At 57.9% G+C, this 23,747-nt stretch overlaps 1 protein-coding gene across 1 annotated transcript; it reads right to left on the reverse strand.

Moving 5' to 3' along the window:
* Window positions 1-89: 89 nt before the first annotated feature.
* LOC109273852 (ATPase family AAA domain containing 3A) lies at window positions 90-23,103 on the reverse strand. The gene is given in 17 exon segments (XM_053899111.1): window positions 90-945; window positions 7,622-7,730; window positions 9,088-9,255; window positions 10,057-10,127; window positions 10,470-10,521; window positions 11,480-11,604; window positions 11,804-11,929; window positions 12,157-12,213; window positions 12,874-13,029; window positions 16,596-16,665; window positions 16,825-16,990; window positions 17,304-17,373; window positions 17,908-17,967; window positions 18,269-18,370; window positions 19,163-19,239; window positions 22,797-22,848; window positions 22,850-23,103. Coding segments are annotated over 17 exon segments (1,755 nt in total). The 5' UTR covers window positions 23,000-23,103; the 3' UTR covers window positions 90-801.
* Window positions 23,104-23,747: the final 644 nt, after the last annotated feature.

Consider the following 23,747-nt stretch of genomic DNA (forward strand, 5'->3'; position numbering starts at 1 on the left):
GCCTCTGCCTCTTCTTTCATTTCTGAACCTGTGACCCCCTTCAAGCCCCTGCCCGTTGAAATCAGACATGAGATACACACGTTGTGAGGTATCCTGTCAGAGTTTTTATTAGATTCTGGATAAAAAGACCCCCACCCAATGGAGGGAGGGCTGCAGATCCTGTGGACTAGGGCAGCACCCCCCCCCCCCATGGTCCTGGCCAGGGGGTCTTGGGCCTCGTGGGCAACCCCACCAGTTGCTGGCAGCTAGTTCTTATCCCCGGGGTGTATCACAGTCAGACGTGTGCAGGGTACGTCCTCCTCCCTAGCACAGGGGAGAGCAACTCCCACCAGGCAGCACGGGGGCCTACTCTGCTCACCCCTCACCTGCTGGGTGGGCCTGGGCAGGGTCAAGCCCCCCACGCGGGCCCAGCTCTCTCAGCCAGGTCCCCTGTACTGCCGGTCACAGATGCAGCAGCTGGCCACGGGAGCTTAGGCAGCTTGGACACTGTCCCTGGGCATGGGGACAGTGGCTTCTCCCCCACTCAGCCCGGCTTGGAGACTCCCGTCTCCCGGCTGTGTCCTGGGGGGCAGGGGGCGGCCCCAGCCCGGCAGAGAGAGGAGCCAGCCCCGCCACAAAGACGCCACAGCTGCGGCTGGTCCCAAGCAGAGGCCTTCAATGCTGTCCTGGCCCTGACTGGAGAAGTACTTAAAACTGCTGAGGTGGGCGGCTGTGTAGGCCCGCCACAGGGAGAGGCGGGCATCTTGGGGCTTCTTCCCGGCAAAGCCACCTGGCTTGCGTGCCCCAGGTACCAGGGCCAGTTCACGCAGCCTGGCCACCCTCAGGCCTGGCTCCCTCAGCCTTCAGCCACTGCATCTTCTGCTGGTGCTGCTGGATGGCATCCTGGACCCGGGCATCCACCATGGCCTCAGTGAGGACTCCATCCTCAGAGGCATATGCCATGGCCTGGCAGAGAAAGAGAGTACCGATGTGGGGCACCCAGAGGGTCTGCCCGAGGGGCAAAGGGTCGCCCAGCCTCAGGCTTTCAGCGCCCACCAGTCCCCAGGAACGGCCCGCCCTGCAGGCCAGGGCCAGACCCAGGGATGAGGCAGCCAGGCTGGCCCCACCCTGGAGAATCTGACGGCCTCCTGTGGGGCGGGGGCCAAGTCCACTACCCTCAACCTTGGGCCTGCGCTCCGTCTCAGGAGGGGCCTGGCCTCACAACACACACGTGCCCACGGGCCCACGGCACACGCCTTGCTTCCCTGTGCGTGCAAGCGTGCCCCCCCACACGTGCGTGCTCACGAGGGAACCCACAGCCGCGGCAGCTGCCGTCCCCGCGATGCCCGCGGCCCTGCCCACATCCCCAGTTGGCACCAGTGCCACATTCTCACATCACTGAGTTTCTCAATGACTTTCTAAAAATAGAAGGTCTGAGGCCAGCTGTCAGGAAGCAGCTCAGCGCCCCCATCACAGGCCTGGAGGGCCTCTACCCGAGACTGGAGCTGGCTTCAGGGCCAAGGCACACGCGCCACTGTGACACCGGAGGGAGGGCAGGGCCCCTAGGCAGAGCGATCCCAACCTGGTCAGAGAGTATCCCACCAGGCCCAACCACCCCCAAAGCACACTAGGCTCCGTCTCTCACGAGCCCCCGCTGCCCAGGGCTCCCCAGCCCCGAACCGGGCCATGCGCACGGGTGGAGGCACCGAAGTGTGCCGATCAGATCAGGCCCCAGGGTGGTCCACGTGCCTCGGCTACCAGGCAGGTCACCTACGGCCAGGCCGCCACCCCTCCCAGGTGACTCACTGTCTCACCTGCTTCCTGTCACCCAGCCTGTCACTCTGACCGAGGTGGCTGTGCGGACGGCCTCAGCATTCGCCGGGCAGGGGGCCAGAGCCAGTTCACCTGTCTCTCTCCAGCTACCTGAGTGGCCTCGGCCCATGTTGGGCACTGTGAGAAAGTCCCTGCCATCTGAGATGGCCGGTCACTTTGTTCACACAGGCCGGCCCTACCCTTAGGACACGGCCACCCTCAGGACCCCGTGGCCAACCATGGAGCCAGGGGGCTGCAGGGGGAGCACACAGGCTCAGAAGAGCAGTGAAGGAGAGGCAAGAGGGGACCGCCAGGGGAGCACACCGGCCTAGGGGCCCACGTGGGTCAGGGCCTGGAAGTGGCTGGAAGCTTCCCTGGTGGGAAGGTAGAGGGAGTGCAGCAGCCCCTCTCGGAATCCCACAGCTGCCCAAGGGGGGCTGGGCCCCTGCTGAGGGATGGCTACACTTGGCGATGGGCTTCCGAGGAAAGGGGGGAGCGGTAACTCTGCATGGAGAACCCTGGCGGGCACCACTCTAACCAGGTCAACATCCCTGTGATGTTGTACGGCACTAGGTGCCCCCAGACCGGAGGCCATGACCAGGAGGACACCTCATCGCTGGGGTCTTCTCCCCAAACCCACAATCTTGGTCTAATTGTGAGAAAAACATCCGAAGGAGAATCTATGTAACGCCTGACCAGCACTCCTCAAAACTGTCAGGACCATCAGTAGCCAGAAACATCTATCTGTGGGCTGTCACGGCCTGGAGGGGCCTGAGGACACAGGGCAACCGAATGAGACGGGGGACTGTGGATGGGGTCCCGGAAAAGACGAAGTTCGAGTGGAGTCAACACTGACGTGGCAAACGTGCCTCGGGAGAGGGGTCAAGAGGGGTCACTCATACACGGTGGGGGAGGCTCCGCGCTACCCTTGCAACTTTCCTGTGAGCCGAAAATTACTGAAATAGGAACCTTCATGAAAGAAAGGAAGGAAGGGAGGGAGGGAGGGAGGGAGGAAGGAAAGAAGAGAGAGAGAGAGAGAAAGAAAGAAGGAAAGAAAAGGAAAGAGAGAGAGAGAAAGAAAGAGAAAGAAAAAGGAAGAAAGAAAGAAAGAAAAAGAGGAAGAAAGAAAGAAAGAAAGAAAGAAAGAAAGAAAGAAAGAAAGAAAGAAAAGAAAGAAAGAAAGAAAGAAAGAAAGAAAGAAAGAAAGAAAGAAAAAAAGAAAGAAAGAAAGAAAAAGGAAAGTCCTGGACTCAACGGCTTCACCAGTGAATTCTGCCCAACGCTTATGAAACGGATCCTTCTCACACTTTGCCAAAAAACCGAAGAGGAAAGAACACTTCCTAATTCATTCTGAGGCCAGCATAACCCGGACAGTAGAAGCAGATAAAAATACCACGATAAAACTACAGACCAATACCCTCTATGAATACTGATACAAAATTCTTCAATAAAATACCTGCAAACCAGATTCAGCAGCAGGTTGAGGGGATTTACTTCTGGAATGCACGGATGACCCAAAAGAGGAAAATCAATCAACGTGTCACACCACACAAACAGAATAAAGGACAAAACCCACACGATCATCTCAAATTGATGCAGAAGACGCATTTGACAAAGCTCAACACCCCTCCTTGGTGAAAGCGCTCAACCAACCAGGAACAGAGAAGATTTTCCCTAACGGTCTAAAGGTCATATACGAAACCCCCACAGCAAATATATTATCAATGGTGAAAGGCTGACCGCTTTCGTCTGAGGTCAGGAACAAGACTGGGACACCCGCTCCCACCACTTCTATTCAGCACGGTACTGGGAGTCCCTGCCAGAGGAATTAGGCAAGAAAAAGAAATAAAAAGGATCCAGTTTGGCACGGAAAAAGTACAATTATCTGTTTGCAGACAATATAATCTCCTATGTAGTAAATCTTAAAGATCTCCTCCCGGAAGTTGTTAAGAATAACGCATTCAGGAAGTTTGCAGGAAACAAAATTAACACACAAAAACCATTTGTCTTTCTATGTCTTTCTATATCATGATGAACAATCTGGAAAGGAAATTAGAAAATTCCATTTACAACAGCATCAGAAAGAATCAAATACGCAGGAAAGTAACTTAACCAAGAAGGCCAAAGAGTGGTATCTTCAGAACTGCGAAACACTGCCGAAAGGAAAGAAATTAAAGACACCAAAGTTAGGAAGACATGTGCATCATGCGTCATGACATGTGAGTATGTCAGTCCTACCTACCCAAAGTGGATCCACAGAATCATGCAACGCCTATCAGAAATCCCATGGTGTTTTTGGCAGAAATCAAAATCCATCCTAAAATTCATTCAGAATCTCAAGGGAGGCTGATCGGCCAAAACAGTCTTGAATCGGAACAGATTTTCAAGTCTCAAATTTCCTGACTTTTAAACCCACTACGGGGGCACCTAGGTGGCTCAGGTGGTTGAACATCTGACTCTTGACTTCAGCTCAGGTCATGATCTCACGGGTTCATGGGTTTGAGCCCCGTACTGGGCTGTGTGCTCACAGCCCAGAGTCTGCTTGGGATTCTCTCCCCCGCGCCCCCCTCTGCCCTTCCCCTGCTTGCGTGCACTCTCTCTCAAAATAAATAAATACACTTAAAAAGAAAATCTACTACAGAGCCGCGGCAACACAATCAGAGTAGTGCTGAGGACGGTCACCTAGACAGATGAAGTAGGACTGAGAGCCCAGAAAGAACCCTTCACATGTGGGGCGAGATGGTTTTCAACAAGGGTGCCACGCACATTCTAATGGGGAGAGGACGGTCCTCAACAAATGATGCTGGGACACAGGACGTCCACATGCAAATAAAGTTGGACCCCTAAATAACAGCACACACAAACTTAACTCCAGATGAATCAAATACCTAAATGTAAGATCTCGAAGTACAAAACTACTAGACGAAAGCATGGGGGAAGCTTGCCGACACTGGATTTACTGATGATTTCTCGGCTATGACACGGCCAGCATAGGTAACAAACACGAACCGGACTTCATCAAAACTCAAACCTTGTGTGCATCCAAGGACACTATCGATGGAGTAAAGAAGGCAGCCCACCGAAGGTCAAGAAATCTTTGTAAATCACACAGCTGATGAAAGGTTAGTATCCGGAATACGAAACTGCTAAAAGTCAACAAAAAACAACCCGATTCGAAACTGGGCAGTGTCTATCCATATAGACACTTCTCCAAGAAGACACATGCTTGGCCAGAAAGCACACAAGATGCTGTCACTAACCAGAGGGAAATGCAATCCACGTTACGAGGAGACACTTCACATCCCCCACGACGGCTGCGATCCAAACTCGAGAAAACAAGTGCGGGCGAGCGGGGCGAGGGACCGGAGCCCGCTGCACAGCTGGTGGCGACGGGAAACAGTGCGGCCGCTGTGGAAATGGCCTGTCAGCTCGGCCGAAACTAAAACCGGTGTCATCGTGTGACCCGAGAGCTCCACTTCGGGGTGTACGCTCAAAGGAGTGAAGAGGGGGGCTCCACGGAGACCCCTGCACACCCATGTTCACAGCAGTTACTATTCACGACAGACGAGAGGTGGAAGTCACCCGGCGTCCGTCTCGGGGGATGAGCGGACGAACAGAGCGAGACCGGCACACTTGGCAGATCACCACTCCGCCCTGAAAAGGAAATGCTGGCACCTGGTCCGGCACGGGCGGACCTCGAGGACATCACACCGAGGGCAGTCCGTCACGAAACGACAAATCGTGCGTGACTCCCCTCACATGTGGGATCTAGAGCGGTCACGTTCGGAGAGAGCGGGTGCCACGGCCTGGGCCACAAAACAAACAAACAGAAGTAACGTGGGCTTCGGGGAACAAGTCCAACCTGGAAGCAGGGGGAGGCGTGCAGGACAAGCCCCACGAGCACCCTGAGCCAGAGGGCACGCCAGCAAGGCCACCGCACCCCTCCCAGATGCCGAGGCCCGAAGCACCCTGGTTCACTCTCCTCTCCCATGAGCACGACAGGACTCCCGGACACATGCTGGGCTGGGCCGACCAGTCAATGACTTGGACGCGCTCTGGTGAGGTACCAGATCCCCCAGGGAGGGCACCCTGTGGGCTTCAGCACCTACTCACTGCCTCCTGCAGCGGTCAGGGGTCAGACCGGAGGTCTCCCCGGTTCTCCATCCACCAGGCACGCAGACCTGTCACCTCACGTGGGCAGGTGACATGTGACGTAAAGAGAAGGGAGGCGTGCGGGTTCTTGGGGGAAACCCCGGGCACGGACCGCAGGGCACGGTTTGCAGTCAGAGACAGACGCGTCCCACGTTCATACGGCGAAGCCCTGACCCCCAGAGCAGCTGTAGTTAGAGGTGGGCCCTCTGAGGAAGTAGGCAACGTCAGAGGAGGCCGTAGGGGTGGGGCCCTGATTCTACAGGACCAGCAGGCTCATGCGACAGATCTCCGTTTCTGCCACAGGAGGAGGAAACCGCGAGAAAACAAGCGTCTGCAAGGCTTTAGAAAGGGGGCTGCCATCAGAACTCCACCGCACCGGCACCCTCGTCCGGGCCTTCCTGCCTTCCGGACCTCGAGGAATACACGTCCGTGTTTAAGCCCTCTGGGCTGTGGCACCGTCACGGCAGCCGAAGCCGACAGACATCCTATCCTCCACTCTGTTGGTTGTGGAAACGGAGCCACCCTCGTCAGGCCTGGCTCCTGAGTGAGGACGGCTGGAGCAGAACGCCTGGCTGCCCGATCACACGTAGAAGCGGAGTCTACAGTCTGGAGCTGGGCGTAACCCGGCTCATCCTGATACAGGCTCCTGTGTATCCAAGCTGCTGTGTTCGAGTCACAACAGACGTCTCTTTCATTAACATAACACACATTCATTTAAAAGCACTGTCACATTTCTAGCGATCAGACCGTCACGCAGCCTCAGTCAGATTTGACTGCGGGCCCCATGGAGGCAGTGATGGCGGCACAAAGCCAAGGGCGGCTGCAGACAGGAGCCACTGAGCACCCTGCACCCGATAAAGCTTTTCTCCTCAGCAATCACCAAGCTGCAAATGCTTTCTAGACGGCTGCACCCAGGACCCTTGGGGGTCAAATGGCTTCCCTGTCCTGGGCGGGGGGCTTGTGGGCACTTCAGAAGAGGAAGCAGGTATTGGGTAATGCCAAGAACCGCTCTGGGCTGTGTGCCCTGGGTCACAGCACAGCACAAGGCTAAAGTCAACTCGCATTCTCTACGCCGCCCTCGAGACCCCACAGCAAACCCGATTCTGTATGGAGCGGACAACATCCTCAACACCAGCAGTCTCCATCTGGCGCAGTGCTGGCAAGGAGACGCCCAACCCTTATCAGGTCAGATTCACCCCCTGGCCCATCTCACACGCCCTGCGATGAGCTCACAGACCACTTACGGGAAGTTCCATATGCCCCCGCGGTCTCCCCGACCATCTGTAGAGTCACCTGCCCCAAACGCGCTAGGCTTGAGACCGTGTCCCAACTCCAGTGGTGCCTGAGTCTGTGGGACCTTGATGCCGATGTGACACTTGGCCCATTTCCAGGGAGCCCCAACCGATTTCAGAGCCCTATCTGATTTGGACCAAAACCACGATGACGATAAGGTAGGCCGTAACGTGGGAAGCCAGGGACACCTCTCCACACGCTCCCTGCAGTGGGGGCAGAAGCAGGTGGTGGCTGCAAAGTAGAGCAGGGCGTGACATCTGTGTGCAGAAAATCCTTCAACAGAAGCACCCTAGGGGGGCAGGGGCCTGCACGGGCTGCCTTCAGGTGACTCAGTGTCTCCCAACCAGTTGGGCTCACGCCTGCAGGGTGCATGTCCCCAACTCACCTGCCATGCCACGGCAAGCTGGGAGATCTCCCGACCCGACATGCCCTCCGTCAGGTGTGCGATCTCTGAGCACTTCTTCCCGTAGTCAAACTGAGCCAGCTTCAAGCGCCTGGGGAGAGCAATTCCCACATGACGCCCTGCGGGCCTGAGGGGCCCAGGGTGACACTGGGGGTCTGGGACGACCCCTCGGCTCCTACGCAAAAGGAGGACTGGGTATCTGCCAGGCGCAGGAGCCTGTACTGGGAAGCCCTATATCTGCTCCTGGTTCCTGCCCTTTCTACCCGCTGGGCACCTCCCTCCCTTCTGGAGCCCGGGTGGGGTCCGTGTGGGGCTGTGTACGGACAGCAGTGCATGACCACTCCAGAGACAGGTGGAGGGCTGGTCAGGATGTGCCAAAGCGGAGGGGCTCTCGGAGCCTCGCACACAGCGCCACCACCAGGCTCGGAGGCAGGGACCGCATCCTTCTTCCTCAGACCTCCATCCGCGCCCAAACTAGCAGCACAGCAGCCACGCCCTGTCAGGCGTGGGAAGCACGTGGGAAATCAAGGGGAGAAAAGCCAACACCTCCAGGTTAGAGTGACATGTCACTGCTTTGGTTCATGTGCGGACCCCTTCCTAGTCAGGTCTGGCTGAAGACCCAGGAGATGAGCTCACAGGAGGAGAGTCATTCAAACACTCGTGGAGAAAGAGGCCTCAGGAACTCAGACCACATTCGGTGTCTGTCAGGCTAGAAGAGACGATTGGGAGGGTGGGGGGTACTGGGGCCATCCGGGCACACAGGAGGAAGGAGGCCCAGATAATGGAATTCAAGGGGGCAGGGGGACAGCAGGGGCAGGCAAAGCCAGTCCCAGAACAGAAGACAGCTCTCACTGCCACCAGCGACGGGAAGGATTCAGGTCAATGCTGCTGCGAGGTCTGGCTCCCTGGGGATAGTTAAAAATAGACCGGCCCTCACGTATCTGGAGCACTGTGGACAGAGAGCAGTGAGGGAGAGGGTGGCCCGGACAGAATGTGGAGGGCGCCCCCATCGCCCGGTGACTTCTGCAGAATGGGGGCCTTGCTGCGTGCCGGTGAGGGGCCCCGGGCTCCCGGGAGTCAGGGTGAGCAGGGAGCCCAGGTCCAGGACGGCCACCAACAGCCTCAGTGAGCAGAGCTCGGCCAAGGTCTGGCAACCACTGTCACGGCCCCGCACTTCCCAGGGCAGGACTGCAGCCTGGATTCCTCCAAAGCCCCAAATCGTTAAAAGACGCTTCACCTAGCAGGAAAGGATGGAGGTGCTAGCTAGTTTGTGACAATGGGCCGCCGAGTCAAAAACCTGGCAAAGAGTGGGACGGAAGCACAGGGCCAGCAAGTGAGCACATCTGAGCCCCAGGTAAAACCACAGGGTTAGGACTGGGTGTGGCACCTGGGCCAGAGGCTGGTGGGGTACGGAGGGCCCCACACACCCAGGCCATCAGGACACTTACTGCTTTCCTTCTGTGGCTGGCTTCAGAACATACTTGTCAAAATACATCCTCACCAGGCGTTCCCGCTCTTCCTGCCGCGGCAGATCGAAGCGGACCATCTCGTCGATGCGGTCGTTGACGGCCCAGTCAAACTGCTCGGGCTGGTTGCTGGCCAGAACCAGCATGAACCTGAAGCCAGCAGAGACAGCAGGGGCTGAGGGGCTTGCCCCTGGGATAGGGGGCCTCTTCAACCGACACAGGACTATTTTCTAACAGGACTTATCTGGCAGCTTTTTAACCCAGAAAAACCCAGACCCAGCATTGCCCTCTACCACCCATCCCTCCCTCCAACACCTCCCTGACCGATGGGCCAGCGCGATGGGGTGGCCATGTAAGCCTTGCTGTGCGCAGGAAGCACAGGGACCCTGGGGTACCATACAGATCTCTGCACAGCCCCCCCAACCTGAGTTGCAGGGTTTGGGGTTTAGCTGGTTGAGCGGAAGCGCCAACTCTGCAGGTACCAGACCAGACTCAGGGGGCCTGAGCAGGGTCAGGGGTCTCTGCAGGCAACAGCCACAGCAGGCAAGGAGGATGCACATGATTTGGTGGCCACACAGCTGACTTGGGGCCTTGACAATGGAGGAGAGCAGGATTAGAGGACTCGTAAGGAGTGAGCCCTTTCCCAGGGCAACCTGCACCCTAGGACACCTAGTCGTGGGGTGACCACCCTGACGGCCCATCACGGGAGAGCAGCCAGAGACGCCCAGTGCAGCGCCCTGTGCATGCGGACTTGCCGCCCGGCCCTCCTGAGACCCCAGCGCGTCCTCTCAGAAGGCCCCACAAGGGTGCAAAAAAGGTGCACCCCCGCTGCACCCCCACGGGCCCTTCCCATTGCCCTGTGCCCGCCCTGCCCCACAGCAGCCCTATGAGTTCAAGCGGAGCCCCAGTTTCCCTCTGTGAAGGGGCCTCGCACCAGAAGGTGGCCCTCACTTGCTGCTGTGCTGCCCTGTCCGGTGCAGGAATGCATTCAGGGTGGCCCTGAGGTCCTCGCTTATCTTCTCCTGCAGAAAAAGTCCTGGCATCAGGCAAAGGCTTCCAGGGGGAAGCTAAACACAGGCCCCACTCCATCCCTCCAGGAGCCACACGTGCCAGTGTCTCCATGACCCTGAATTTCAAGGAAAGACTCTAAAAATGCCACACATGTAACTCCTGCTTTTCAGGCCAGATTTATGAAGAAAGTGCAGCTGAGGACGAGGTTTGGGTCAGACTCAGTCGGGGCGGGGGGGGACAGCAACTTCCCCACAAAGCACAGATGCGGCCACTGGACACGCCACCCCTGACTGCTCGCTCACCTATGGCCAGCTGGACACAGCAGGCCACACAGAAGCTTCCGGAATACTCACAGTCGCTCGCTTCCTGAGGAAGGCATCTGCTTCATCCACGAAGAGCAGGAGGCTGTGAGGGGAGGGGAATTTAGGACTGAACGAGGATGGGTGAGGCCGCCCAGCCGGAACGCTAAGGGGCTGTGCACACGGAAACCGAACCAGAAGCACAGGCTGCTCTCAGCAGAGTCTGTGACTCCAGACCCAACAGGGGCACGCTGCGTGCCAGCATGGCAGGACAGCGACCGGACTGTGCCAAACATGCTAATTTGGCACTAAATTAAATACCAGTGCTGGCAGCCCCTGATCTTCAGTGTTGCAGTTTTTAAAATTTTTTTAACGTTTATCACTTGAGAGACAGAAAAACACACAGCACGAGCCGGGGGAGGGGCAGAGAGAGAGGGAGATGCAGAATCCAAAGCAGGCCGCAGGCTCTGAGCTGTCAGCACAGAGCCCCATGCAGGGCTCAAACCCACAAACTGTGAGATCATGACCTGAGCCGAAGCCAGACGCTTAACCAACTGAGCCACCCAGGCACCCCACCCATTTTATTTTTGAGAGAGAGAGAGAGAGAGAGAGAGAGACACAGCATGAGCAGGGGAGGGGCAGAGAGAGAGAAAGACACAGAATCCCAAGCAGGCTTCTGTGCTGACAGCTTGGAGGCTGACACAGGGACTCAAACCCACAAACCGTGAGATCGTGACCTGAGCTGAAGTCGGACGCTCAACCGACTGAGCCACCCAGGCGCCCTTTTTTCTCCAGTGTTTTTAAAGTCAGCCCCTCTTTAAAGTCAGAGACTCCTGAGAGGAGCACAGGCCCCCAGGAATCTATACCTGGGGTGAATTTCTCCCTCAGACCCCCACCCCAGACCACAGAGCTGTTCCCGCCTTGTGCACGCCCACAGGCGCAGACTGTGGGGAAAGTCACTGACACACCCTCCCACCCAGCCATCTGCAGCCCGGTGGTGCCAGGAACCCAGGCCACGCAAACGCATGCACATGGAGGGCCACCCCAGAAGGGACCCGGCTCACCCTCGCCGGCTGGTGCTGGCCCAGTCGAAGACCTTGTGCATAGCAGTCACGCCATCCCGCCCCATGGGGGCCACATCCCCACCTGTCATGATGGCATAGTCCATGCCCGAGTGCAGCGCGAGTTTCTGGGCAAGAAAGGGCAAAGCGTGTTTACTCTCGTCCCCCCCAAAGCCTGCACAGACCGTGCTCGGGCCCCACTGCCCAGTGCCCCTGGGGATGCCCCTCACCTGGAAAGCTGGCCCCACCACATGGCTCCTGATGCCCCGCACCCACTCCCCAGAGCCGCAGCACGGCACCCCGCGCACCTGTGCCGTGTGCCCTCACCTTAGCAAACAGCGTCTTGCCGGTGCCAGGAGGCCCATACATCAGAATGTTCCTATAGAGGCTTCGGTTCTTCTTGGTGTTCCTTGTCGCAATGGCAATGTCTCGCACGCGCGCTTCCAAGCTGGGCTGCCAGGGAACGGGGCAGTTGGGACTGGCTCTGCAGCTAGCGTGTGCCTCCTGAGCCCCTGGGCTGGCCCCAGGAGGCAGCTTATCCCGGGCTGGGCCTCAGGCAGCAAATTCTACTTTAGGAAAGAAAAGCAGCCCGATCCTGTGGGGGGGAGAAGAGCTCTGCGGGCAGAAGGGCACCTCCCACCCCGACGCCTGTCCCGGCCCCCGTGGGCGGCACCACTTACACTGAGGACGACGCCCTCCAGTGCGTCCTGGGGCTTACCAAGGAGGCGCCTGCTGACCTACGGGGGGACACGGGGGACGGTCAGGGTCATCGGCAGAGCCCATGACAGCCACGGGGCACCGGGAGCAGCTAGGCCACCACACGGAAACAGAACTGCCGTGGCACCCCTCGGTCCAGGACACACAGGCTGGGCCTCGCTCTGGAAGGCGGGCACACAGAGCCAACCGTGGGACTGGGCCAGGCAACTTACAGATTCCTCATTGACCTTTATTTCCGTAGTCGCACACTGCACACGGGCGACTGCCGTGGACGTCCAGCCACAGCCCACGGAAGGAGTGACACTGCACCAGGCAGAAGCCTGGACCCCTTGGGGGAGGAAGCTGACACAGTACTGCTTCCAGCAACTTCTCTCCTAGGATGATGGCATGCAGGAAGCCGAGGATTTTGTAAATGACCCAAAATCTACCCAGGGGGCAGTCACACCAACAGACACATAGAGGCAACCGACAAACCAGGGTGAGGGTCTTCCCAGTGCTGATGTGGACGGGCCCCTAGGATAGCATCAAAGAGGAAAAAGCCACAAGCAAATCCAATGTGCAAGAAAGGATGGAGGGTGTTTGGGTAAAAGGGGGAAATGAAGACGCACGTTCATAACTTGGCTGAAACACCAGAAGGATTCGGGCAGGACACGCCCAGTGAGGACCAGACCCACAGTTACCTGCATGGGGTGCCTCAGGGCCTCAAGCACTGTGATCCGAGACGTCTCCCTCACCAGGGACGGCTTCCCCAGCCGGGCCTCAATGTACCGTCCAGCAACAGATGTGGCGTTCTTGGCAGAGTAGACCCCCACGGCCAGCAGTGTCAGCCCGGCCACCTAGAGCAGGGCAGAAGGTGAGTGGCACCCACCACCTGTTCGGCAGCCAGCAACGCGCCCTCCTCATCCCGTCCCGTGCTAGGTGATGGCAAGGCTCATACAGGAGCAGCCCCAAGCCCAAAGCCTCAATTACACGAGACTGTAGATATCTCCAGACACAAAAGATACCAAAAAGCTTATCGCAAGCACTCTTTCTCACAAAGCTACTGGAGAACACATTCCGGCCGGACTGGAGGTGCTTCCAGGCGACAGGAACCCCAACCGTAAAGAGAGGAACCCTCAGGCTCATGGGGGACAGACCAAACATTGTGGTGGGACCACAATTACAGGGCCCACGACCAAGACCTACAAGAGGCTCCTGGAAATTAAAAGCTCTTCCCCACAAGACCAACAGCTTGGCTACCACAGGGGCAGCGAGGACTCTGAGACCACATGAATGAGGTTCCAGGACACCAGATGGCAACTGCAGTGACAGAAACAAGGGCCCGAGGGGAGCAGGGGGGAGGGCTGGGCCGGCCCCAGGGCAGCCCGCGGCTCCCAAACCCAGCAACCTTTGATGTCATCCAGCCTTCTCCAGCAACCAGCCCTCTGCGCGTTTACCCAGCTTGTTTGGAAAGTAAATGCAAGGGACATTTTCCCACAGATTCCTTCATGTGCCCAGATTCCCAGCCAAGGAGCCCTGCCAGTGGGCAGACCAGGACTGCCTGCCAGCCCACCGCACCACCCCAGCCCGACAGGGATTCTGGACTGAGATGCACATGAGACTCAGTCACTAACCACAGGTGTTTACAGCAGCTGGGGAGATCTGGAGAGATCTGAGTGCCCGGGGTACTCAGACCGCAAGAGGAATCAGAATGCCCTTAATTCACTTTAAAACACTCCAGGGAGGGGCGCCTGGGTGGTTCAGTCAACTTCTCTCCCCCTGTCCCACTCTCTCTCTCAAAATAAATAAACTTTAAAAAATGTAAAATAAAGGAGCACCTGGGTAGCTCGGTCTATTAAGTATCTGAGTTCGGCTCAGGTCACGATCTTACAGTTTGTGGGTTTAAGCCCCCCAGCGGGCTCTGTGCTGACAGCTTCGGATTCTGTGTCTCCCTCCCTCCCTCCCTCTCTCTGTGCCCCTCCCCTGCTCTCTCAAAAATAAACATTAAAGAAAAACTTTTCTTTTTTTCTTTTTCTTAAATTTTTTTTTTTTAATGTTTATTTATTTTTGAGACAGAGAGAGACAGAGCATGAACAGGGGAGGAGCAGACAGAGAGGGAGACACAGAATCTGAAACAGGCTCCAGGCTCTCAGCTGTCAGCACAGAGCCCGACGCGGGGCTCAAACTCACAGACCGCGAGATCATGACCTGAGCCGAAGTCAGACGCTTAACCGACCAAGCCACCCAGGCGCCCCAAGAAAAACTTTTCTTATTAAAAAAACCAAACAAAAACAGAGAGCAGCACCAGGTTTGCTGGTGGGGAAGCAAACCACATGTTTTTCACTCAAAGGGTCTCACTGCTTTGCTGGGGCTCTGCTCAAACCGGCCCCAAGGGCCTCTGGCCAGCCACAAACAAGGTCATGCCACAAAAGCAGGACCCAGGGTTATGAGGAAGAAGGCAGACGTGCTCTAGGGGGTAAAAAGCCACCACGCATTTTACAAACTCCAGTGACAGGACCTCGGTTTTTCAGGCGGGTTCATTAGCCCCTTCACTCCTGCGATGCTCACCGTTCAATGGCCTAGTTCAGAAAAATAAGCTAGCAAACAAGTTCCCAAGATTTGGAACTAAGTTTATTTATTTTGAGAGAGGTAGAGACAGCATGAGTGGAGAAGGGGTGGAGAGAGAGAGAATCCCAAGCAGACTCTGCACTGTGAACACAGACCCCAACGTGAGGTTCGAACTCATGAAATCGTGAGATCGTGACCGAGAGTCAGACACTTAACGGACTGAGCCACCCGGGCTCCCCTCCATAACCTTCAACCGTGAGCGTGAGCGCTCCACGCCGAGGCTGTTGCAGGAGCAAGCAGCTCTGAGGTGACCGGGCCTCCGCGTTAACGAAAGCTAAGCTTCTTCCAGGAGTAAGCGAATTCCAAGGTTGATCTAAAGCTGCCAGTTCCACGAAACCACCGATCAGCAGGCTGACTGGCTCCGATACAGGCAGTGACATTGAGACTCTTCCACAAGACGCTGTCCCCTGGCGCAGTACCCACAGCAGGTACTGAGCGCTTCCTGTGTGCCCGGCTGCGGCACAGAGGACACCGCATGGGTGCCACAGAGCTCCAAGGTGGAGACGGGCGAGGAGGGTCAGAGGGAGACAAGCACGCGGGTAAGGCCTGAGGCTTAGACGCTGCACAGCCAGGCCCACGTTGGCTCTGTCCTCTAGTCTCAGACGGGTGCCCCCACCCAGCTCGGCACCAGGAGAAGGCAAAGCCCAGACCCCGTGCTGGGTCTCCCTCCTGTGGGAACCCCAATCTGAACAGGGGTGCCCAAGGCGGGGGGGGCAAGATGGCGTCCAGAGGAAGCCCGTTTTCTTCACCAGAACACCAGAGGCCGTATTCTGGCAGCTCCCTATGCGAGGCGGGGAGTGGCGGGGCAGCCCTGTTGAGAAGCCAGAGGAACTGCTCAGCTCACCCAGCCCCCTCGGGCTGCGGGCTGCATGACCCAGGGAGCCCGGACCACTTTCATCAGGGCTGAAACCCTCCGCTTCCAACCCGGAGTTACTCAAAACACGTTTGGGAAGACCACGTCAGGAGCCCCTGTTCGCCCCACGTCCCTGGCCTGAGCTAGAGGACTCGAGGGGCCATTTTAAGAACCAAGCGGTCCGACCAGCTTCAGGTTTCCTCGACCAGAGTCCTGGCCCTCCCCAGTCCAGTCCCTGCTCTCCCCAAGGCACGGCCTGACCTCACCTGCCCCCCTCACGGTCCCCAGAACAAGGCCAGAACTGTGTCCACTTGCAGAAAGAGCTTCAGGAACCAGCACATCAGGAATGCAAGGGCACTCCTGGTCAGCACGGCTCCCTGCCACCCCTTCGTTAGGGCCTCGGTACCACGTGAGCAGGGGCCGAGTCGCACCGTGCGGCCCAGGACAGCACCGGGCACAGCGGCAACAATCCCCTCTGCCTCGAGTGGGGAGCAGCCCCATGGCACAGGGCTTTCAGAGCGCGTGCCTAGAGCCCTACAGCCTTGTTGGGCCTACCTCCGCTTCCTGCTGGAGGGTGGGAACCCTGACGGGAGCACGGCTTAAAAGGGTCCCCTGCCACATCTCCCGGAGGCCCTGGGGATTCGGCCGGGTCCCACTCCGGAGGCTGCCGGGCAAACTTCCGGTTCCCCTTTCCACGGGGCGGCACTTGTTAAGGAAGAGGGAAAACGAAGCTCCCTTCCCACATCTTCCAGCCCACAGGTCACAAAGCCCACCGCCAGTGCCCCACACCCAGAGGCTACACCACACCTGACTTTCCCAGGAGCGCAGCAGGAGGGACCTGCCTGGCACACTTCCTACCGCTGAGCGCCAGGAGGCAGGGACACAACCGAGCAGCGACCCTGACGCAGGCCACAAGCAGGAAGATGTGTCAGGGGTTATTACCGTGGCTGTCACTTTGTCCCAGTCTGTCACGAAGGCACGGAATCCTTCACCAAACAGGGTGCCGGCTGTCCTGTAGAGAAAGCAGCAACGCGACCAGGAGAGGATGAATCTGGGCACTTAGCTGGAGAAAGGGCAAGAGCTCTGAAGCTCAGCACACGGGAGGGCCTGCTGAAGGAGCCCGCCTCCCGCCAGTGTGCCAACCGAGGGCCTCCTGGGGACTGGGCCGCACCTGATGGACTCCAGAATGGTCTGCCGGTGCTCAGCAGCCTTCAGGCGTATCTGCTCACGAATAATGTCTGCGTTCTCACGCTCGGCCTTGGCTCGGGCGCGCGCCTCGGCCTCCACCCGCAGCATCTCGTTCTTGTGCCGAAGTTCCATCTCCCGTTCCACGGTGGCTGCCCGGGGCGTGGCATGAAAGGGGTGCTCGGCCTGCAGTCCCCCACCCTTCCAGCGAGGCCCAGGCAACCCTTCTCGCAGGAGGGAGGCAATGCACGTCAGACCCTGGGGGGACGTGCGGCCTGCCTAGGCTTCTGCTACAAAGCTCCGACTAAGGCCAAAGAACGCAGAGCCCCCGTCGAGGTTTGGGAATTTTACTTGGGGATCAAAGTGCTTGAAGAAACACATATCTATGCCTACGGCCTGCTTTCCCTGTGAGCCCGCTCCAAGGACGTAGCCCCCAAAAGCCCCAGGCAGAACTGACAACCCTACCTCGCCGCATGGCCTCCTGCTTCTGCACAGACTCCTCCTGCTTCCTTAAATTCTCCTCATTGAGAAGTTGCTGACAAGAAACCACAGGAGAAAGAGAAAAGCTTCCAAAGCTAGGAAATGACCAACATTGATCTAAGAGATCAGCGAGGGAAGCTTCTGCCACCACAGGGGCTCTGGACAAGCACAGCGAGGGGCCCGGTTCAGGAGCTCCTGCCTCTAGCATAGCTCCGCCCCAGGGCACTCCCAGCCCACTCCCAGCTGCCCTCCAAACACTCTTTCCCCTGTTAAATTTATAAGCCGTGAGGGCGCAAAGCATGATGGGTGCAAACACTTGGAAACCACCCCCACCATAAATTTGTCCCAGCCAGGTCCCCAGTCAGGTCTCACACAGAAGAACCCCTCCAGCACAGCTAGAGCCTGGAGGCCCCGGGCATCGTGTGTGTGTGCGTGTGTGTGTGTGTGCGCGCGCGCGCTCCTCTGGGACCCAGCACTGACTGCTGGTAAAACCACCCTGAGTTCTGGCCCACCAGCCGCCCCAGAAGACGCCCATGCTCTCAGGGAGGCCAAAGGAGGCCCTCCTCGCGTGCCAGTGTGCTGAGCTCACCTGCTGCTTCAGCTGGTCCTCGTAGCGCTGCCGGGCCAGCTTGTCCTGGTACTGGGCCCTCTGGGGAAGAAGACGGCAGCATGAACGCGGGTCAGCTGCAGAAGCTGGCGGACGGCCCCAAACCGACGTCGAGAGCCAGACTTCGCCGGGCCCTCAGACGAGCCGCCTACCTCCGCCCGCTCGCCCGGACACGTGTGCTCCCCGGCCCGCTCGGCGCGGACGTATTCTGGGCGTTTGCACAAGGTCATCCCACGGCCTCGGGGGGTCACTAACAGACCCAGACTGAACGCGGGGACCACGGAGTACCCCAGAAGCTTCCCATCCTGGCCCCCGTGTGCCCGTGTGGCCAAGCGGCCCTTACAGCCTGGTGCTGCCGCGTCTCCTCGCTCAGAGTCTTTCTCCTTTCCTCAGCTTGCACGCGGATCTGCTCGCTCTTCAGCTGCTCCACGGCGGCCTCATATTCCTATAGAATACACCAGCTGCTGCAAGCCCAAGGCCGGCGGGGCCTCCCGCTCTGGACTTGGAGCTCAGGCCTCAACAACCCCCTCCCACATTTCATGTGGGCTCCAAAGGGGCCGGGACAGGAGCAGGAACTGCTTCCAGAAAACGCTCGCTGGACCAGCACCACTGCACGGGCACCAAGGCCCAGGAGGACCTAGACTCCCAGGCAGCCCCGTGGCAGGAAATCGGACAGGGCTGGGTCCCAAGGAGCAGGCCAATCCCTTGGGGTGCCAGTCACTCCCTCCCCAACACCGCTTCCAAGGTGGCTTATGTCACGTGCTCACATTTTTTTTAAGGTTTTCAGTAATCTCCACACCCAATGGGGGCTCAAACTCACAACCCCGAGATCAAGAGTCACATGCTTTTATGACTGAGCCCGCCAGGCAGCCCTCACATGCTCACTTTCTGACTACACTTTACAACAGCCAATGGCGGAGGGCAGGGCCCAGGCCTTTGCTGTCCTTCTCTGCTCAGCGGGAAGGTCCTGCCAAACGCAGAGACGCCCAGTCAGGCTCTCCCCTGGGGAGACCGGATGGTCCTCACCTGCACCAGCCCTTCCGGGTCGTCCTGCTGCAAGAACCCAAGCCACAAAGCCAGCACATCTTGGACCTCTCCGTATTTCCCTCTTAACCACAAGCAACAAGGTAATCCCAGGAAGGCGACGCCGGAAGCTCCCGGCCCGTGCCCGCCACCCACCGTCCCGCGTCCCTCCGCCACAAGCGCCGCCTCCGCTGGCACCGCACCCACTACCCACCTTGAGCTTGGACTGCTGCTCCAGCTGCAGCGTCTGCTCCTGCATCTGTGCAAGACTCAGTGCCTCCTTGGCGTGTCCTGTGGGCAGCGGGCGAGTAGGGTTAGGACGCTCGGACGCCAGGCAAGCATTCACGTGAACCAAGGGGCTTTCGGGGAGACCCCAGCTCACCTCGACCTCAAAACGCGTGTGCCCACCTGCATTCCCTGACCGGATCTCGCTTGGCGCCCCCTCCCTCCAAAGACCAGGACTCCCTTCTCATCACCTGTGTCTGCCCTACGCCTGACAGAAAGCCCGTGTACAAGGTCTTGTACCCCAGCAGCTGTCACATCCCGGAGGGCTCTATCAGAAAGGCTGTTCCAGGGTGCCAGGGTGGCTCGGTCGGTCAAGTGTTCGACTTCGGCTCAGGTCACGATCTCACGGTTTGTGAGTTTGAGCCCCACCCACACTGTGGATCCTCTGTCCCCCTCTCTTTCTGCCCCTCCCTGGCTCATGCACATGCATTCTCTCTCTCTCTCTCTCTCTCTCTCTCTCAAACAAAAAAAAAAAAGAAAAAAGGGGTGCCTGGGTAGCTCAGTCTGTTGAGCATCCGACTTCGGCTTAGGTCAGGATCTCACATTCGTGAGTTCAAGCCCCGCATTGGGCTCTGTGCTGACAGCTCAGAGCCTGGAGCCTGCTTCGGATTCTGTGTCTCCCTCTCTCTGTCTGTTCCTCCCCTGCTCATGCTCGTTCTCTCTCTCAAATAAATAAACTTTAAAAAAAATGTTTTTTAAGAAAAAAGGAAGGCTGTTCCACACTAGCTGAGAGTAGAAAGGTCAACGTGGCAGTCAGTTCCTAATTAAACAAAAAGGCACCTGTGGCTACAGTGTCTTATTTTTGTGGAAGTTGCTTAAACTCCTAAGCTTTTAAGCTTTCAGTACCTGTTATTATTAATCTACACGTGCAGATGGTAAGAAGAATAGGAAGCAAACAATTAAATTAGAAACAAGCCAATGCACAATGACCACTCTTCACAGACCTTGTGTTATAAACACACACGTTATAAATGTTTCCTGCGTGTGTTTTGTTCACGAGATACAATTCACATCCATCGATATTTGGGGGTTCCAAAAAAAACTTCTGGTGGGGGCACCTGGGTGGCTCAGTCGGTTGAGCGTCCGACTTCGGCTCAGGTCATGATCTCACGGTTCACGGGTTCAAGCCCCACGTCAGGCTCTGTGCTGACAGCTCAGAGCCTGGAGCCTGCTTCGGATTCTGTGTCTCCTTCTCTCTCTGCCCCTCCCCCACTTGTGCTCTGTCTCTCGGAAATAAATAAATGTAAAAAAAATTAAAAACCTTCTGGTGCTCTCCTAGCCAAAAAAGCCCAGGCATACAGCTTCTCAAATATTTTGGTGATGACACAGTTCTCCCATCTGCAGCACTTTACTGTAAAAAATATTCTAACACGTTAAAGCATGGCAAGAAGGTAGGGAATCCCTGTGAACCCCGCTCCCTGATGCTATAATGTACCTAGTCTTCTCCCTTTGCTTTCTCTCCACTCCCGCCCCACGATCTTTCTTTTTGAAGCCTTCAAAGTAAGGTGCAGACCCCAACCCCCACGAACTGCAGCAAACACGTAACTAAAGCATGACTTCTGTTTGCCGTTCCATAAACACATCTACACGTTTAGAGGGATGTGACAGAAGCCCTGGTGTCTGGACAGACTGCTAGGGCATGTGGTGTGCAAAAACACCGCCTAAGCCCGGGAAGGACCTTCAGAGCGGGTCAGGACCTGGCTGACACAGCCTTCCAGACCTCACTGCAAGGCTCTCCCCTAGGTCTCTGGTGACTGGGAGCACAGAAGAGCTGAAGACCTGCCCCCAAGAACAGGCAGCACAACGGCACCAGGGTCCCACACCCTGCGCTGTAAACTTGGGAAGCCACGAAGCCGAGGCCTGAAGAGACCGCCAGGGCCCCTTTAACAATGAACTCTGACCAGGAGGGAGTGAGGGCACAAGAGTGCTCATCCTGGGGCAGCAGCAGGAACGTGAGTGCCACAGGCCAACAATGCGGAGACCGGGTCCCAGCTGCCCTTTTTACCCACAGCATGACCTTTGGCCAGCCGGGTTAACCTCACCTGAAAATGGAAAAGTAGAGATCCCCCACCACTGACTCTTGAAAGGGGAAAACAAGAGACAGAGGCAAGACGCATCCTGGGAAGAAGGGTTTGGGGACAGAAGGAGGTGACAGACCAGGGCAAAACCTCTCCCACTGGCCAGTAGTTCGTCCAGGAAGGGTGGCAGGAAGAAGAAAAGTAGATGGGTGCCAGGCTGGCTCAGTTGGAAGAGCATGCAACTCTGATCTCGGGTTTGTGAGTTCAAGTTCCCCATCGGGTGTAGACATTACTTAAAAAAATAAAAAAGTTTTGGGAGCACCTGGGTGGCTGAGTCAGTTGAGCGTCCGTCTCTTGACTCGGCTCAGGTCATAATCTCACAGTTCGTGAGTCCGGGCTCTGTGCTGACAGTTCGGAGCCTTCTTGGGATTCTCTCTCCCTCTCTCTGCCACCCCCCCACTCACGCAAACTCAATACACTTAGTCTGGGACTGGTGGTGTTCCAGCTAGACCTAAGGGTACAGGCTGTTTGAGTCCCAGGCCCAAATATCCATATGTTTTTAACGTCCCTCTGGGGATCTGAGAGCCAGGCAGGCTCAGAGACCTTGGACCAGGGTTTTCTTGGAGTCTCTGGAGAAGAGCAGGAATTGAACCACAAAGTGCCAGGCCTCTGATTCCTCAGACAGACCCTTGTTTACACCATGGCTTCTCTACACAAGTTCCTTTAAGGGGGGGGGGGGGGGGGGATGGCAGACCTCTGCTTAAATAAAAATTTGACAGCCGTTATGGTCCTTTTAATCAGTACTTATTCTGTGCCTTCTACATTCTAGCTTCTCAAACACTTAGACTACATCCTAAAACAAATCATTAAGCCAACAAGAAAAAGGAAAAGTGAGAGGAAAAGATGTGGGCTTAGCGAAGGTCCAGCCGATGATGGTGCCTTGGGGGCCCGGGAGTCAGGAAGGCTACCAGGCAGAGCCAGGACGGACTGACCCCTATTGCTTTACAGCCCTCGACTGCCTGAACGCTAATGCTTTCCAGTAACACGCACAAATCTGGTTCATTACCATAAAACCAACGGTCCTCAAGTGAGTCCCCTTCGCAAGGGGAAAATTGCTAACCACCACCACAATCTGGCCACGCTTTGGCCACGTGGAGGCAGCAAGAGGAGCAAAGAGCTCCCCTACTCTACAGGAGCTAAAGACCAGGCTCCAGCCCCAGCACCTGCTACCTGGGACCTCTGAAACTTCCATCCGCGGCGGTTTCCTCACCTGACAGACGCGTGACAGCTTGGAAGCTGCCAAGGACGATGGCATCCCCAACCTCCCCGCACCCAAGGTGGCTTGGCCGGATTTATTCCCGCAGACCAGTTTTCTCACCTGGGAAATGGGACTGCAGACGGCCACTTACCACTCGACCACTCAGAGGAGCTACATGCGCCCAAGGACCCGGCATGCCCGGTGCTCGGTGGGCTGGCTCGCTGTGGGTCCTGAGCTTCCCTGGCCCCTCGCCCCAGCCGGGGCCCCGCCCTCGCCGCCTCACTCACGCGAATGCTCCAGCTCTCGCGCCGCCTTGGCTGCACGTTCCAGGCCCGTGGGGGTCAAAGTTGCTCCATTTGTCCTTGGGCGCCGGCCGGTCCCCCGCGCCGCGGTCCCCGCCGCCTTCGCCCCCGGGCTGAGCGGGCGGTAGGGACAGCGGCGGCCCCGCGCCTTCGCCCTTAGGGCCCTTGATCCCGAAGAGCCACGACATGGCGCGCGAGCGCCGCGTGTCGCGGCAGCCGCCCGGAGCTCAAGACGAGCTGAAGCGCGCGGACCGGAGAAGCCTCCACGAGGAGCCAGCCGGTGGTCAGGGCGCCCGCGCAGGCGCGACAACGCCCCTTCCTCCCAGACGACGGAAGCGCAGGAGGGCCACGTACCGCGTGGCCTTCGGATAGGCCGCGGGTATCGTGACATCACCGGTGGCCCCGCCACGATTGCTCAAACTAGCTCCGTCTGGGGGCGGGCCGTCGAGGGGCAGGGCGAAGCGCCGAGTTACGGGGGCCGATCGGGAACAAAACCGACGGGCTGGGCGCCTGTATATCCTGGTTATACGTCAGTTCCGCCTAGCAACAGCTCCGTGTCCCGTCGCTATAGGCGCCCGGAGAATCCCGTCAGAGCGGGGGCGGAGAGGCAGGTGCCGCGGAGCCCTGGGGTCCTCGGTACGCGGGTGTGGGCGACGCGGCGGTGAGCCCCGGATGGAGGGAGCGGCCGTGGGGGAAAGGGCCTGCGGAAAGCGGCTGATCCGCGCAGGAAAATCAACCCGGGGCAGGTGCGCAGCTGGGCCTCGATTCTGCGCCCCCGACCCGCCACCAGAGACACGACCGGGCGCGGGGACGTCGGGGCCCCTAGACGGTTGAAGCTGCGCTCCGCGGGTCTCCGTGCTAGCGCACATAGCCGGCCCATAATAAGGTGCTGGAAGGGTAGAAACGCGGTTCCTAGCCAGTCTCCTGCAACCGTCA

Source organism: Panthera pardus, unplaced genomic scaffold (assembly GCF_024362965.1).
Source record: "Panthera pardus isolate Hobbes unplaced genomic scaffold, ASM2436296v1 HiC_scaffold_11, whole genome shotgun sequence".
NCBI lineage: Eukaryota > Metazoa > Chordata > Mammalia > Carnivora > Felidae > Panthera > Panthera pardus.